This window comes from Macadamia integrifolia, chromosome 13 (genome assembly GCF_013358625.1).
Source record: "Macadamia integrifolia cultivar HAES 741 chromosome 13, SCU_Mint_v3, whole genome shotgun sequence".
Lineage (NCBI taxonomy): Eukaryota > Viridiplantae > Streptophyta > Magnoliopsida > Proteales > Proteaceae > Macadamia > Macadamia integrifolia.
In genome coordinates this window covers 21,176,772-21,193,931 of record NC_056569.1, presented here as the reverse complement: position 1 = coordinate 21,193,931, position 17,160 = coordinate 21,176,772, and the positions used below count along the sequence as shown (strand labels likewise).

Here is a 17,160-nt window from a genome sequence, read left to right as displayed (position 1 = left end):
TTGTTAAAACAACCAAATATTTAATTGTTATACCGGTTAATCGAATTGGTTTTGATGGTTTAAATGGTTCAGTTTTCACAATGTCAATTCGGTTTGAAACCAACGGGTTAAACGGTTAAAATCGACTCAACCCATTTAACAAATCGGTCTTAAACTTGAAACAAAAACCAAACCAATTACAAAACTGTTTTGCGGATTCGGGGTAAGTGGCTTGATTCGATTTCGATAAATGATTTCGATTTTAAATTCACATCTTTACCTAGACAGTCTTCGATAACTGAGAATCCTTTAGCGGAGTGGGTCAAATAGATGAATTGATTGGGTCAAAGCCGTTTGGCATGGCCCGTTTCACTGTTCGCCGCATTCGCTTGATCCTCGTGACGTGATTTTAATTTTTAAGAGTTGTACATTTTTGCCATAACACCTTGAATTTCAATCAAATCGGATTTTATAGACCTTTTTCAATTGGTCCGTTCTACCCAAAAAAAAAAAAAAGGGATCGGTATGGGCCGGCCTATCGATTCCTAAAACCATGATGCAGTGATATTTGTCGTTGTGCCTTTACGTGGTCCCGGATCAATATATCGTTGACTACATCATTTTCCATCACGTGTAGAAATACCCAGGAGTCAGCGTGGAGGATGGTGGTCCACCTGATACTGCACAAATCAGCGGTGCACATGCGCTACGTGGCACTGCCACCAATGCAACAATCTTATCCTATCGACTTTGAATGATCAGTTAATCCGATCCGATTCCCAATGCGCTAGTGTCGCCGTCAGATTGACGTGAGCAAGGAGTCAATCCAACGTAATACAATTTGATTTGATCTGACGTGGAAAGTTCAGACCCCACCTGACAACATTATCCTCATTGAATAGGAAATCTTTTCCATCTCGCTTTAACTGAAATTCAAAAACTAGTCAGTAGCAGAGGACTCTCTCTCTCTCCCCTCTCTCTCTCTCTCTCTCTCTCTCTCTCTCTCAAGTCTCAAGTCTCAAGTCTCAAGTCTCAATCCTTCACCTTCTTATCTCCTTCTTCTCTCTCTGTGCTGGCTCTGCTAGCCGTCACTAGGTTCGATCCCATTCCCATGTTATCCCTTATTCCATTTTTGGTTTCTTAAAGGCTGTGATTTCATCTTCTCCTTCTCTGTCTACTACTCTCTAATCAACTATCTTGTTCTGTTTCTATTTTTGTTTTGATTTTTATTTCTCTGGGATTTTCATTTCAGGAATTTAGGATTGCTTCGGTATCGCTTACGGATTTTGGGTTTGTATTGTGACCTAATTCGCAATTTGGGTACTGGAACCTGTTTCTTATCTATATTTACCAATACATTGCTGTACATAGCCGACAGTTGTTGTTCACTTTACTCTTGAATTGTTAAGTGTTCTTACTGAATCGAGGTTGAGAGAATAGGCCCTTTTGATTTTGAGGCTTTTGGTGTTGAAACAATCCTTTTTGTTGAGTTTCATTGTGTGCTTAATACCCTTGTAGCAGAATTGAGATAAAGATCTTCTCTTTCTCTGTGATCATCTTTTCCTATCTCTGGGGTCACCTTTTCCTGTACAGGATGTTCTTAGAGCCTTGGAGAGTTAAGAGGTGAAAACTTGTTTAAGACCCAGGATTCTGGTACACTTTCTCACTCAATTTACTTATTAACAAGTTGTCTTCTTTCGGATATTTGAGACAGTTGGGTTTTAGGCAGAAAAAATCTCTATACTGACCTCACTTTTACTAGCTGAGAAATGGATATCAGTAATGAGGTTAGTGTTGCTCCATTCTCAATTGGACCGTTTTCGATCATTGGCCGGACCATTGCTTTTAAAATCTTGCTCTTTAAGACGCTGTCACAGTTCAGGAAGGAGATCTCTGTTGTCATAAAGAATTACCTTCGGCAATTTAGGGACTACGTGATGCCACTAATCTCCTGGTTACACCCCAAAAATCCTCAAGGGATATTGGCAATGGTGACACTAGTAGCTTTTTTGCTCAAAAGATACACAAATGTTAAACAGAAGGCTGAATTGGCTTACCGAAGGAAATTCTGGAGGAATATGATGAGAACTGCTCTTACATATGAGGAATGGGCTCATGCAGCTAAGATGCATGATAAGGAGACACCAAAAATGAATGAATCAGATCTCTATGACGAGGAATTGGTCAGGAATAAGCTCCAGGAGCTACAGCACCGTCGCCAGGAGGGTTCTCTCAGAGATATAGTCTTTTGGATGCGTGCTGATCTGGTCAGAAATCTAGGTAATATGTGCAATCCAGAACTTCACAAGGGTCGCCTTCAGGTTCCCAGGCTCATAAAGGAGTACATTGATGAGGTCTCCACTCAGCTGAGAATGGTATGCCACTCGGACTCTGAGGAGCTGCTATTGGAAGAGAAGCTTGCATTTATGCATGAGACAAGACATGCCTTTGGGAGGACAGCATTGCTCTTGAGTGGTGGTGCATCCCTTGGAGCTTTTCATGTTGGTGTGGTGAAGACTCTTGTTGAGCATAAACTTTTACCCCGGATAATTGCAGGTTCTAGTGTGGGAGCCATTATGTGTTCAATTGTTGCCACTAGGTCCTGGCCTGAGCTTCAAAGTTTCTTTGAAGATTCATGGCACTCACTAAAGTTTTTTGATCAGATGGGTGGGATTTTAACTGTTTTCAAGAGAGTTATGACACAAGGTGTACTTCACGATATAAGGCAGTTGCAGATGTTATTGAGACACCTCACTAGTAATCTCACATTCCAAGAAGCATATGACATGACTGGTCGGATTCTTGGGATCACAGTTTGCTCCCCAAGGAAGCATGAGCCTCCGAGATGTCTAAACTACTTGACATCACCTCATGTTCTTATATGGAGTGCAGTGACTGCTTCTTGTGCCTTTCCTGGCCTGTTTGAGGCTCAGGAACTGATGGCAAAGGATAGAAGTGGTGCACTTGTTCCTTATCATCCACCATTTTATTTGGGTCCCGAAGAAGGTCAAGGTGCACCAGTACGCAGATGGAGGGATGGTAGCTTGGAGAGCGATTTACCAATGATGCAGCTGAAGGAGCTGTTCAATGTCAATCACTTTATTGTAAGTCAGGCAAATCCTCATATCGCACCCTTATTGAGGCTGAAGGAGCATGTAAGAGCTTATGGGGGCAACTTTGCTGCCAAGGTATGTCCATGGATATAACTTTGATTTTCATGGTCTTTTCTGGCCTTAGGTTATCTTTTTCTCCCTCCCCCCCCCCCCCCCGCCGCAGTTCAGTTTAGATGCTGATTTATGTTACTTACTCCTTAATTACATTAAGCAATATGGTGTCCCTTGAATTGCATCTTTACCTGTTTTGACTTTTGGAAATGAGCATTTGATCAATTGGGAATATGATGAGTCTTACTTATGCAGCTTGCTCATCTAACTGAAATGGAAGTGAAGCACAGATGCAACCAGATACTGGAACTCGGTTTTCCATTGGGAGGACTAGCAAAGTTGTTTGCTCAGGATTGGGAGGGTGATGTGACTGTAGTTATGCCTGCTACTCTTGCTCAGGTATACTTGAAAATTGAAATTATTCACTTTTCTGGTCAAATTTTCTATTTCTTTGGACTGAAATATGTTGACTCTGTTTTTCCTATTTGTGTTTTCAATATCAGTACTCGAAAATTATACAGAACCCAACTCATGCAGAGCTTCAAAAGGCTGCCAACCAGGGCAGGAGGTGCACCTGGGAAAAGCTATCAGCCATAAAATCCAACTGTGGCATTGAGCTTGCACTAGATGAGTGTGTTGCAGTTCTCAATCACATGCGTAGGCTCAAAAGAAGTGCCGACAGGGCAGCTGCTTCACATGGATTAGGCAGCACAATTAGGTTCAATGCTTCCAGGAGGATCCCCTCATGGAACTGCATTGCAAGAGAAAACTCAACAGGGTCCCTTGAAGAAGAAATTGTTTCAGATGTTGGTGGACAGTCGAGAGTGTATTCGGGCCGGAACTTCCATCTCCACCATAACATGCATGAGGGAAGTGATAGTGAGTCAGAGAATATGGATCTAAATTCTTGGACAAGATCTGGGGGGCCATTGATGAGGACTACATCAGCGAATAAGTTCACTGAATTTGTAAAAAAATTCGACATTGATGCTGAACTGAACATGTCCTGGACAAGAGAAGATGAATTTAAAGGGATCATCGTTCAACCCAATACTAGTGGGATTCATATGGCAAGAAAGGATTCCTATAATCATACCTCTGGCTTAGCTGAAGTAGACAGAAGCTCAGACAACATGGAGTTTGATCAACAGGATGTCAGTAATAGAGTTCCAGCCACCACATCCAGCATCACTGTGATCGAAGGGGACCTTTTACAACCTGAGAGGATCCACAACGGAATTGTATTGAATGTTGTGAAGAAGGAAGATCTGAGTTCCCATAGTTTTCACAACTCTGATAGTAACCACTGTTCATCTCAGAGTCCAGTTCCAGAATGTGTGCAACTTGAGAATCTAGGCAAAGAAATGGATGCCAGTTCAGCATCTGAGTGTGATGAGGATGATGCAACTCTCCCAAACTACTTCAGTGAAATGGATTCCCACCACAATCTTGAGAATCATTCCGGTTCATATGATGGTACTTGCGAAGTTATGGCCTGTTGAGATTGGAACCTCTCTATTTTTTGTAAATTCAGTGTTAAGATATGTACCCTGCGGTACATTAGTTGTTAGTGGCTGTCACGATAAGGAGGTTTGTCCTATTGTATTATGAGTTCGTATAGTTAGTAGTTAAGTCTTTGTTTGAGTCTTATTTTATTTCTTATTGCAATTGTACATTGACTCTTAGTAGAATTCCTACTAGGAGTCGATTTACTGTCCTATAAATAAAACAGAGCATCACCACAATAGGCAAGCTAAATCTATCGTGGTTCAGCACATCCTATGTTCTCTTCTTCAGGTTCTGGTTAGTAGTTTGAGGTTTTGTTACATTTGGATACAAGCATAAGATGGAGTTTATTCCATGATTGAGGTTATGATGAAGTTCTACTATTGGGGGCAGTAAGGGAGGCTCCATTCAGCAAAAATATTAAAATTTACTGATGTTTGTATCTCCAAGGCTCAAAACATAGAATTTTAGCAGGGCCAACCCGAGTGCCACCTGAACAGAAACAGTCATAATATCTCCATTGGTAAATGCCAACAAGATATTTACTTAATTGTGAAATGTGCACAGGAAGAACTGACCATATGCAAACTGATCTTGCAGCATCCTAGCTATAAATTTGCAGTACTTAAAAGTTGCATCAATATGAAGCATAGAATATTTGAGAATTATGTTTCTGAAACTCCCCTAGTGATGATTATTGTACCCTGTTGTGCCATTGTTGAGGCTAAATGAAACACACTTAGCCTGTAATGGACTTTTGTAACTCCTGACTCATGTTTATTTTGGAAGGTGGGTAATGGAGAAAGCCATAGGGGTAGGAAAGAATTCGAATAGAAGGGGAAGGAAGGGATCACACAATCAAATATTGCACAAATCCAACCAAGAGAGGGAGAAATCGCATAAAGAACAGGGGGAAGGGGAATCACACACAGCTCTAAGGTTCTCAAACATCAACTCAATTCATCATTCTTCTAATTTGTCCAATTAGAGTACATTAGTACCTCTATATAAAGAGGGCAAATTAGCAGTCATAACCTAATTAGGAATAAGATTCCAAGTAGGACTAGATATTACATAATAGGAGTTGGACTCCAAATAGGACTAGACTAGAACTCCAACATGGAGTAGATAACTAACTAGTCATTCACTAATAGGGAAACTGAAACTTACTAGAAAACTGAAATAACAAAGGAAATAGACTCATAACAGGATTCTAATTAAACTAATGAATTAAATCCTGTTTCCCTACTTTCTACCTATATTTTAGGTTCATTAAAGTGGCCTATTAGAAAGAAAAAAAAAACACATGGGATCAAAGGCCCAACACATGCATAACCCAACCAAAGGCTTATTTGTAATAAAATAAGCTCATTAAGTGATTTATTTATATCAATTGCCTCGACGTTGAGAAAAATTCGTCCATGAGTTTTGTAAAACGGGAGAATCAACACCAATCGATCAATATCCATCTTTGCCTGTATGAAGTCACCATGAAAACCATGATCGAATGCTATGAAATCCAAGACGAGAAGTTCATAGGTGAAGTAGTGATTATGAAAAATAAAATCGATCGGTTCATTGAGGAGATCAACCAATTTAAATTTTTCCATAAGTTGATCTTCAGCTTCCAACTATGTCATCTCATCTTCTACCACTGGTGATTCATTTTCTGGTTTGTCTACCTGTTGTTCAAAGGATGAGATCACATAGTTGAAGGTAAAGTGTATACAATCAGATGTGACCAATGTTAGGTCTTTGATGTCTTTGTAATGTCTTTGTATCTCATTGAGCTTCTCGCATCAATTGCATTTGTTGACGGATATCCAATAAAAGATCTAGATCCATCGGTCAATTTTGCTTCTTTTTTTTTTATTGGAGGGAATAGGGAGAGAAAGGGAGTTACGTGGGAGGTGGAAGGGCTACAGTGAGAGGTGAAGGAGCTACTATGGGAGGTGAAGGGAGTTGCATTTTAGTAGAGCAAGGGATCCTTCGACTTTAATACCAATTGATGGAGAAAGCCTTAAGGGTAGGGAAGAATTCGAATAGAAGGGGAATGAAGGGATCACACAATCAGATATTGCACAAACCCAACAGGGAGGGAGAAATCGCATAAATAATGGGGGGAAAGGGAATCACGCACAGTCCTAAGGCTCTCAAATATTAATTCAATACATCATTCTTCCAATCTATCCAATTATAGTACATTAGCTCCTCTATATAAAAAGGGTAGACTAACAATCATAACCTAACTAGGAGTTAGACTCCAAGTAAGACTAGACATTACACAATAGGAGTTGGACTCCAAATAGGACTAGACTAGAACTCCAACATGGAGTAGGTAACTAACTATTCATTCACTAATAAGGAAACTTAAACTAACTAGAAAACTGAAATAACAAAGGAAATAGAATCGTAACAGGACTCTAACTAAATTAATGAATTAAATCTCGTTTTCCTACTTTCTACCCATATTTTAGGCTCATTAAAGTGGCATATTACAAAGAAAACTCATGGGATCAAAGGCCCAACACATGCATAACCCAACCCAAGTCTTATTTGCAATAAAATAAGTTCATTAACTGACTTATCTATATCAGTGGGAAGCTTTGCTTCTTCTCATCCTAAATCTGAATCATCATTCATTAATTTATAAAAGTGAACTCTTTCCCCTTAACTCTTTAATTGTCATGCTTATCATCTCCAAATATTGCCATAAAGTATTACAAAATTATTAGCTTTGCTTAAACCCTTTGGAACACCATTTGCTCTAAGTAATTTCCTTTTGACATAGGCTTGCACTTGAGACTTTTTGTCCTTGATGGAGATTCCATCCTTAAAAAGAGCTGCATACCCTAAGCCTTGCCAATGCAATCTATTTGGGAACCTTCATTATTAGGGTTTGAAGAATGATAGAAGATCCAAAGAATCAGTATAAACTAAATCAACACTTGTATTAATAGGATCGTTTACAGGCGCTTAAAATGAAACTGACACTTGGGAAATAGTGGAAAATTCTAACTCTAACTTAGACTTGGACTCCTACGATGATCGGGATGACGACTGGGATGATGACTGAGATGATGACAACTTGGACTCAGAGATTGACTCGAATTACCGCTCAATCCCACTCTTGTTATTCCATCTGTGATGATGAACTTTGTCTCAATACTCCAGTTAAGGATCATTCCTTCAGTTGTATGGATCAAAGAAATTTTCAAAAGCATGTCATTAAATTTGGTCCATCAAAATAGGGGGAAATGACTTATGGTTAGATGGTCAGGATACTCAAGATGAAACAATTTTTCAGGTGTAGCTAAATCTGTTGCTGCTCATGTTAAAAAGTTGTTGAAAAAATGTTCAGAGCTAATCCATTCCTATGGTTTACTATGCTTGTCTATCCTTCAGGTTTCTGCATAGGAGATCCATTCCTAACCTGTCAAGGGTCATACTGAACCATAGCCTATAGGTTGGCTTTTTTTTTTTGTTCTCTCTCTCTCTCTCTCTCTCTCTCTCTCGGTAAAAACAGGCATAGGTTGGTGTAAAAGGCAGAACTTCATTTTAACCTTCCCTTCAATTCCTAATTAGAATAGTGAATTGGGAACAATTCCCTATGGTTCAATGGTTAGGCCAAATTCTTTGCCATGGCCATGAATCATGATAACCTTTTAACCATCCAATATTCTCAGTTTTCTTGCTGATGCCTTGATTAGGAGTGAGGTATGTGTGAAAGTTATATATTGAAAAAAAAGGGAAGGGTTTCATGTTCTAGCAGACCACGGTACTTTAGGGACACGGGAGGGATAAAAGGTGACATGGAAAGGGAATTTTCAAACCTTCGTCCAATAGGGGGCTGTCCCTTCTCTGGTTAGTAGACGAAAGAACTTTCTCCATAAACAAAAACCAACAAAATTTATTTTATTTCACTTCACTCACCTTCAATTCTGATCAAATAGGGCCTAAGGGATAATATTCTATTGGGAAGACAATCTAATCTGAGGCCATTGAACTTGGAACTCAGTAGCATTGTAAGTTTGAATCTTGGTCGAAGAATTTCAATTTCAAAATTGTCTTGGTCCGAACCTAAATGAACTTTTTGGATCTGTTAGTTTGGATATTCTGGTCAAACTTTTCAGTGTGATTTGGGTTCCATCATTCCCTTATATCTCCCACACGGCAGGCTATTCAAAATTGGTGGCTGTGTCATTATACATATTTTTAATTATATTCACATATTTACTTGAAGCATTTATCTTCTTTAACATCCACTAAATTATATCTCCATCGACTCTATCATAGTGTTTTCTATGTTAGTAAAGATCATATCTAGATCTTTTTCGCATTCTCTAAATATTTACATTAATAAACTAACTATTGTTGATCTCTCTTGCATAAAGCCAAACTGGCTATTGAATGTTAGTTTCCTTTCTCAAACTATTTCAATTACTCTCACATTTCATAATACTGCACATAAGTTTATTTCTCTATCATTATTACAATTCTGAATATTACCTTCACTTTTTATATACTAGTACTACAATATTTCTTCACCATCCATCTAGGATTTTCAATGTGCTCATAATCTTATTAAACAATTTCGTTCATTATATTAGTCCATTAATTTCTAAACTCTAACGACCTCTACTGGAATACCATTTGATCTTACTGCTTTCCATATTTTCAACTTCTTTAAACCTTCCCTTACTTCAGACACCCTAATTTTCCGTATACATTTAAAAATTCTTATGGATTATTGAATAAACCTCCCTACTTTGAGAATTAATTAAGGTTATGATTAGGAAAAAAACATTTAATCATATGCAAAACCCTTTTTATCTGTATTGCTAGGCATTTAATACCTTCTGAAAATCTCAATCTTACCTCTATCAGGTATCAAACTCCATGTCATCATCAATATGCTTAATAAAGCCATCTTAGGTGCATTCATAATTTGTACTATCATAAGGGTAAATTGAGATGATCATCTACATAGGAGGAAATTTAGGTGTATCTTTTCTTATTCAGAGAATTAGAATTCTATTAATTGATCTCCAAGGAAGGATTTACTCACTTGCTTTAGACCAATACTATTATAACTCTAAATATTATTGCCCATCCACAATGAAGTATACACAACAAGCAAGATTAGCACCCCCCCCCCCAACCCCAAAAAGGAGGGGGGGGGGGGGGAGGTATACTGCAAGACTCAAGATGCTCCCAAAATTTAAAAATAATAATTGAAAAAAAAAAAAAAAGAAGAAGCTTAATGTGGCTACACAGCCAATTTAGCCGATTACCATGCTCCACTGTATAAGGTAGAATAACTATCCATATCCTTTCTGCTACATACATGTGTAGCAAAACCTGAGTTTCCATCTTGAATTTCATAGCATGATTCAAAGACGTTATATACTTCAAACTTGTAAAAAATAATTCTTACTTATCATGAATATGAAGATTACCATGATATTTCCCAGGCAACTTTTTAACATTATCATCTCAAGGAATGTAGTTTGCATTCCTTGAAATTTAGTTACAGTAAAAGGCCTAAAAGTAATTATTCTCAGAAATACTGACATCGTTTTAACATAGAAAACAAAACTCAAGCCTCCAAGAAATGGGCAAATGATCAAACCCAAAAATTAGCTTCTGAACTCAGTTTCTTATGTGCAACAAGCATTGATTTATTAAACAAAGAAACAGAATACACCCTATGATTCAGAAGTCATGTGACGTGCACGCCACTACTCAGAGAGTGCCTAATATATACATCCAAACAAAGCAGCAGGATGCACCCCCCTATTAATTCTGAAGAAGTCATGCGACATGCATGCCACTACTCAGAGATTACCTAATATATACATCCAAGTTCCCCTGGTTCTTAAATATCTCATTCTTACCTTTCCCCTCGCATCAACCAGAAAGCAGACATTCTCCAGCATAGTGTGGTAAGTATAAACTTATAAGGGACCCAGAAAGAGAATCATGAGAAACATTTAGATTAATCATCTATATCATGTGAAATTTCAGTAAACAATGTCTATAAAGTGACATGCCTTCAGCAGTTTTTAAACAGGATGAAATGAGGAATCCTCCAACTCCTCAAGGATGGTGTGGATGATGACAGGAGAAGAGAACTATCTATTCTTAAATCACAAATTCACAAATAACTTTGAATCATCTTGCAAACGGAAAGGCCAAGTTGGCAACCTGTGAATGCCAAGGAATCAAGGAAACAGGAATGGTAACAACAAATTATCTAATCCCAACTCGAGCAAACCAATGTTAAGAAGAATCAGGAGGGGCAAATGGGTAACTTGTATCACAAAAGCGTCAATAACTGCCAGACTAAAACAAGATCCAAGAGACATTCAGTGGAATGCACAGGTCCAAACTCCAAACTATCAACTTCACTAAAAGACCAATATGGGACATATTATGCACACACCAGCACTAGCACCTTAGCTCTTCTTAAAACGTGTTCAAGTACCATAAGACCCATGTGTTGTGTATACCCACCTATACAATGTCGGGATCTATATTAACTCAGCATGATATATGTTGTAATATTAATTGGAGTTCAGTAATAAGAATGGATGAAACAACGTAGTCGAATTTAAGTAATCCAAAGATCAAAAGTTTCCACATGGATAACTGAAAGCCCAGTGTTGAAACATTTTCACATGATCACATCCCATGAAGAGTGATACGACAAATGATTAAAATAAGTATACTGAAACAAAGACTTCAGATTAACTGAAGAAGAAAGGAAACTATGATCCACATAATTTAAAGGAAACACCATGTTCTTTCCTTTTTTAACTTGATCTTAATGTGAGCTGCCCAAGAAAAATAAGACAACCAAACATTAATAACCAGCTATTGCATTAACAAAAGAAAATCTACTCATTAAGAGTTCCCTACAAGAACTAACCAGATGCAATCCCAGAAGAAAATTAGGTGAACCTCCAAAGCAAAAAGGGAAGGAAAAAAGATAAAAATTAAAACCCAACTGCATGAGGGATTGAGCATTTTCTTTCCTTATCTATTCTTAATAAAAGAACTATGAAAGCCTTAATCAAAAGCTAAAATAGTATCAAGTATATCACTTCAGTAAGCTATTCCATAATACAATTCACCATAACAAGTGTTAAATCAATTTCAGTCATTAAGCCCCTTATGGCTGCTCTATAATGGATAGTACTTGTATAGGAAAAGTTCACAAGAATCATCCAAAAAAAGCTGAACTGCAATAAATGGAAAACAGGGTGGATTTTAAAGTACATGGTGAAATAAGGAAAGTAAACAGCTATAATGAAAAACCCAAAGTTGGCAAAGAAAACTACAGGCTGATTGTAATCAGCTCAACCACAGGGAGAGTGGCCCTTGGCCATGGCTTTCTTTGCATGCTTCTTTTGATCTGTTGTGGATTGGGTTTGTGAACCATGGAAGAACTCCGGAAAACTTTTATTTGTTACAATTACTATGCAGGGAACTTTCATTGCTCCAGATATCTAAAACAAATTACTTCAGACAAACTTCAATCATGTCTAAGCATGGATGCCAAACAATATCCAAAGAAAAGGACAATTTTTGTAGGCGAAAATCCGGCCTCAATACAGAAGAAAAGCCAAAAATTCCTTTGATCCTCTTAATCGCTTAGTGAGAATCATTTTAACTCAATCCAGAATATGCATCTGCGCGTGTTTGCGAAATAAGAAAAATGATCTAAAGAACAAAGATTCATCAACAAATCAAGGATAAGCCAAGACGGTTTGTCAGATCTAAAACCGCCAAGAAAAAGAAAAGCGTTGCTGCAAATCCACAAAGAAACAGAAACTGATTGGCAGGTGATAATCTACGACATGAATGGTAGGTGATTACCTAATATATACATCCAAGTTCCCCTTGTTCTTAAATATCTCATTCTTACCTTTCCCCTCGGATCAACCAGAAAGCAGACGTTCTACAGCGCAGTGCATTAAGTATAAACTTGTAAGGGACCCAGACAGAGAATCATGAGAAACGTTCAGATTAATCATCTGTATCATGTGAAATTTCAGTAAACAATGTCTATAAAGTGACATGTCTTCAGCAGTTTTCAAACAAGATGAAATGAGGAATCCATCAACTCCCCAAGGATGGTGTGGATGATGACAAGAGAAGAGAACTATCTATTCTTAAATCATAAATTCACAAATAACTTTGAATCATCTTGCAAATGGAAAGGCCAAGTTGGCAACCAGTGAATGCCAAGGAATCAAGGAAACAGGAATGGTAACAATAAATTATCTAATCCCAACTCGAGCAAACCAATGTTAAGAAGAATCAGGAGGGGCAAGTGGGCAACTAGTATCACAACAGCATCAAGAACTGCAAGACTAAAACAAGATCCAAGAGACATTCAGTGGCATGAACAGGTCCAAACTCCAAACTACCAACTTCACTAAAAGACCAATATGGGACATATTATGCACACACCAGCACTAGCACCTTAGCTCTTCTTAAAATATGTTCAAGTACTGTAAGACCCATGTGTTGCGTATACCCACCTATACAATGTTGGGATCTCTATTAACTCAATATGATATATGTTGTAATATTAATTGGACTTCAGTAATGAGAAACTAAACCCAAGAATGGATGAAACAACTTAAATCGAGTTTAAGTAATCCAAAGATCAAAAGTTTCCACATTCATAACTGAAAGCCCAGGGTTGAATCATTTTACATCCCATGAAGACTCATATGACCAAAGATTAAAAATAAGTATACTGAAACAAAGACTTCAGATTAACCGATGAAGAAAGGAAACTATGATCCACATAATTTAAGGGAAACACTATGTTCTTTCCTTGTTTAACTTGATCTTAATGTGAGCTGCTCAAGAAGAATAAGACAACCAAACATTAATACCCAGAAATTGCATTAACAATAGCAAATCTACTCATTAAGAGTTCCATACAGGAACTAACCAGATGCAAGTAATCAGTAGAATAATAATCGAGGGAAATTTAATATCCCGGCAGAAAATTAGATGAACCTCCAAAGCAAAAAGGGAAGGAAAAAAGATAAAAATTAAAACCCAACTGCAAGAGGGATTGAGCATTTTCTTTCCTTATCTATTCTTCATAAAAGAACTATGAAAGCCTTAATGAAAAGCTAAAATAGTATCAAGTATATCACTTCAGTAAGCTATTCCATAACACAATTCACCATAACAAGTGTTAAATCAATTTCAGTCATTAAGCCCCTTATGGCTGCTCTATAATGGATAGTACTTGTACGGGAAAAGTTCACAAGAATCATCCAAAAAAATCTGAACCACAATAAATGGAAAACAGGGATGGATTTTAAAACACATGGTGAAATAGGGAAAGTAAACAGCTATAATGAAAAACCCAAAGTTGGCAAAGAAAACTACAGGCTGATTGTAATCAGCTCAACCACAGTGAGTGGCCATTGGCCGTGGCTTTCTTTGCATGCTTCTCTTTTGCTAGGTTTTATTTGATCTGTTGTGGATTGGGCTTGTGAACCATGGAAGAACTCCGGAAAACTTTTATTTGTTACAATTACTATGCAGGGAAATTTCATTGCTCCAGATATCTAAAGCAAATTACTTCAGACAAACTTCAATCAGGTCCAAGCATGGATGCCAAACAATATCCAAGGAAAAGGACAATTTTTGTAGGCAAAAACCAGCCTCAACACCACAGAAAAGCCAAAAATCCCTTTGATCCTCTTAATCGCTTAGTGAGAATCGTTTTAACTCAATCCAAAATATGCATCAGTGCCTGTTTGTGAAATCAGAAAAATAATCTAAAGAACAAAGATTCATCAACAAATAAAGGTTACCAAGAGGGTTTCTCAGGTCTAAAACCGCCAAGAAAAAGAAAAACGTTGCTGCAAATCCCACAAAGAAACAGAAACTGATCGGCAGATTGGTAACAGCTAGGTGTTAAATTTGGTACATTGTTCCAATAATACAATAAAATGCAAATCAACCACGGTAAAACCAAAGCCAATCACAGAAAGAGAGGAGAGAGATTTTCAACTAGGTTTGAACACTTACGCAATGTGCAACGAGCAATGATAATAGCAATGTTATTCATTTCAGATCATTCTATACTTTCTGCACATTTTCCATTAAAAATGAAAGGAAAATTGAACAGTACAAGATCGACACCATTCAACAGAGAAAAAAAATGGAGCCACCAACTTCTTCAACATATTTATTCCATGATCAACAAGATCTGTACTCTATACATCAAATAGAGAGTCGGTAGAGTCCGACAATGGAGTAGAAGGGTTAGAACTCAAAAAGCAGAAAGACTTAGCGGCAAAAAGCTTCTTTCTTTGTGGGCATCTAGGGCCATAGGTCCTGCCTATAAAACAAGGGAAGCCATCGATGGGCGCGATCTGGGTCAGTATATTATTTCCCGTCGACAACGACGAAGCAACTCGATATAGAGAGATCTGAGTTTGCAAGTCTGGTCTTTGAGATCTGGCATTGATCCTCGAATCTCTAAGTTGAGCAAGTGCTCCTGGCTTTAGGTATCTGTAGAAACCATCTTCCCCTTTCGCTGGTGATCTACAGGAACTTCGAACTCTTCGATTCATGGCGAAGCAACTAGCTAGTTAGGGCTAGCCGCCCAGGAGAACAACCCAATATAGAGAGAGAGCGAGAGAGATGAGATGGAGTGAACTGTGAAGGGTTTTTAAGGACGAAGATAGAGGCGGGAAAGAAATGGATGGAGGGAGGGAAGAGAAAGAAGAGAGAGAAAATTAAAACTTGTTTTTTTTTGGCTGGACGGCTGGAACGAAGTTCGTTGGGCGGGAATGGTATTTTATCTTTTTTGGTGAGGCCGTGAGGGTAGAAATGATATGTGATTTGATATGCTCTTTTCCTTATATATTTCTTTGCCTAAGATCCTTAACAAATAACCGTCCGATGGTGATGAATGGAAGGGGCAAAGGTGGTATTTTAGTTTACCGATGATGGACTGATTGCGTGTAATGATAGTTACCAGCTTGAAACGGACTGTAACAAACTGTCAATGTAGGGAGAAAATGAAGTTGAGCTAATTAGATTCATACGCCCTCTCCAAAGTAAGAATGTAAATGGATTGGATGCGGATCGATGTGATTGGATTCAGCTTGTTTTTGATTGGACATGAATATCCCTAAATGGATGTAGGTTCAAGTCAAATTCGGTTCAATCATTGGTTTATTCTTTGACTTGTGTAATCTAGACCTTTCTCCTCCTAATGAATACAATTTCCTCTTAATCCATTTTTCTAAATTGTCTTAGCCCTTCTACTCATTCTCTAAAAGTTATCTAAACTTCAATAACTTTTAAAATCATTAATTGATCATTTAATTGGATCAGATAATTATTTTTTAAATAATTTAGATTTTAATCTAAATACCCTTTGACCAGATATGAATACCCCTAAACAGATACAGATACGGATGCATATTCGAATTCGAATTTCGACTATCCATTTACTTCCCTACTCAGAAGGTCCTGTGAAATGATCCCTTTGCTCGTCATGTGGTCTTTGATGATACCCATGTGTGCTCCACTATTGAAGGGTCTAGGGAACACGATCAGCTACTGTTCTTTCTCCCTTATTTCAATTAGTAGATCCAAGAAATTGTTCCTCCACTAAATGGATCGCATCAAACCAACGTTGGATTGGAATGAGTGAATGGGTCCATTCATGGGTCTCACCTTGAGCACAATGTGTGGATGGATGTCATCTGTGGTGCAACAGGGTGTCTGGCACATATCCAACGTTAAGAAATGCTCAGGTACAGAGCCCAAGGTGATCGCACGGAGCTCAATGTGTTTATGGGCGTTGGATGCATGCCAGATGCCATGTTGTGTCACAGAGGATACTCCAAGGGTAGAAAAATCTTTGGTAAGAGAGAGACTACTTCCTCGCATAAAAACATTTTCCAAAGTGGGGAAAAAAAGGTTGCCTCGTCATGTGCCACTACACCAAGACACAAGGTTGCGATTTAAACTGCCCTACCCTTGTGGATACCTTTGCACACTCTTCCATTGCCCTGCGTGTTGGTGCAATAGCCACGCGATCGGGCAACAATTCCTCTCCCATTTCCAATATATATTAGCAGGAAGAGTTCTCTAAGTAGGGAACCCCTCCTCACATGCTTTTTTATTCATTTTTTTTAGAAGAGAGAAAATATATAATAAAAAAAAATGCTATTGTCTTGTGCGGCCATTGTGCCAACACCAAACCAATAGGAAACCGCGCGAGGCATCTTCAGTGCATAGGGCCTAGGGCAACACAGTCTTTTCACACCTGTATGTGTCTAGGCGTATGCACATGCAAGTAGATAGTTTTCTTTTTCCCTATAAAAAATTGGATGTCAATAGTTGGACTTTTTTTCAGACTGACTTTTCCAAATTTCATTAAGGATCATAAAACCATCAATTGAAGGTTACTAAAGGTTGTTATCAAAAAAAATAATAATAATAAATAAATAAA

At 38.0% G+C, this 17,160-nt stretch overlaps 1 protein-coding gene across 1 annotated transcript; it reads left to right on the top strand.

Moving 5' to 3' along the window:
* The first annotated feature begins 999 nt into the window (after positions 1-999).
* On the top strand, positions 1,000-4,918 carry LOC122059481 (triacylglycerol lipase SDP1-like). The gene is made up of 3 exons (XM_042622270.1): positions 1,000-3,167; positions 3,399-3,542; positions 3,647-4,918. The coding sequence occupies exons 1-3, from the start codon at positions 1,749-1,751 to the stop codon at positions 4,643-4,645; spliced, it is 2,562 nt and encodes an 853-aa protein (XP_042478204.1). The 5' UTR covers positions 1,000-1,748; the 3' UTR covers positions 4,646-4,918.
* The last annotated feature ends 12,242 nt before the right edge of the window (positions 4,919-17,160 follow it).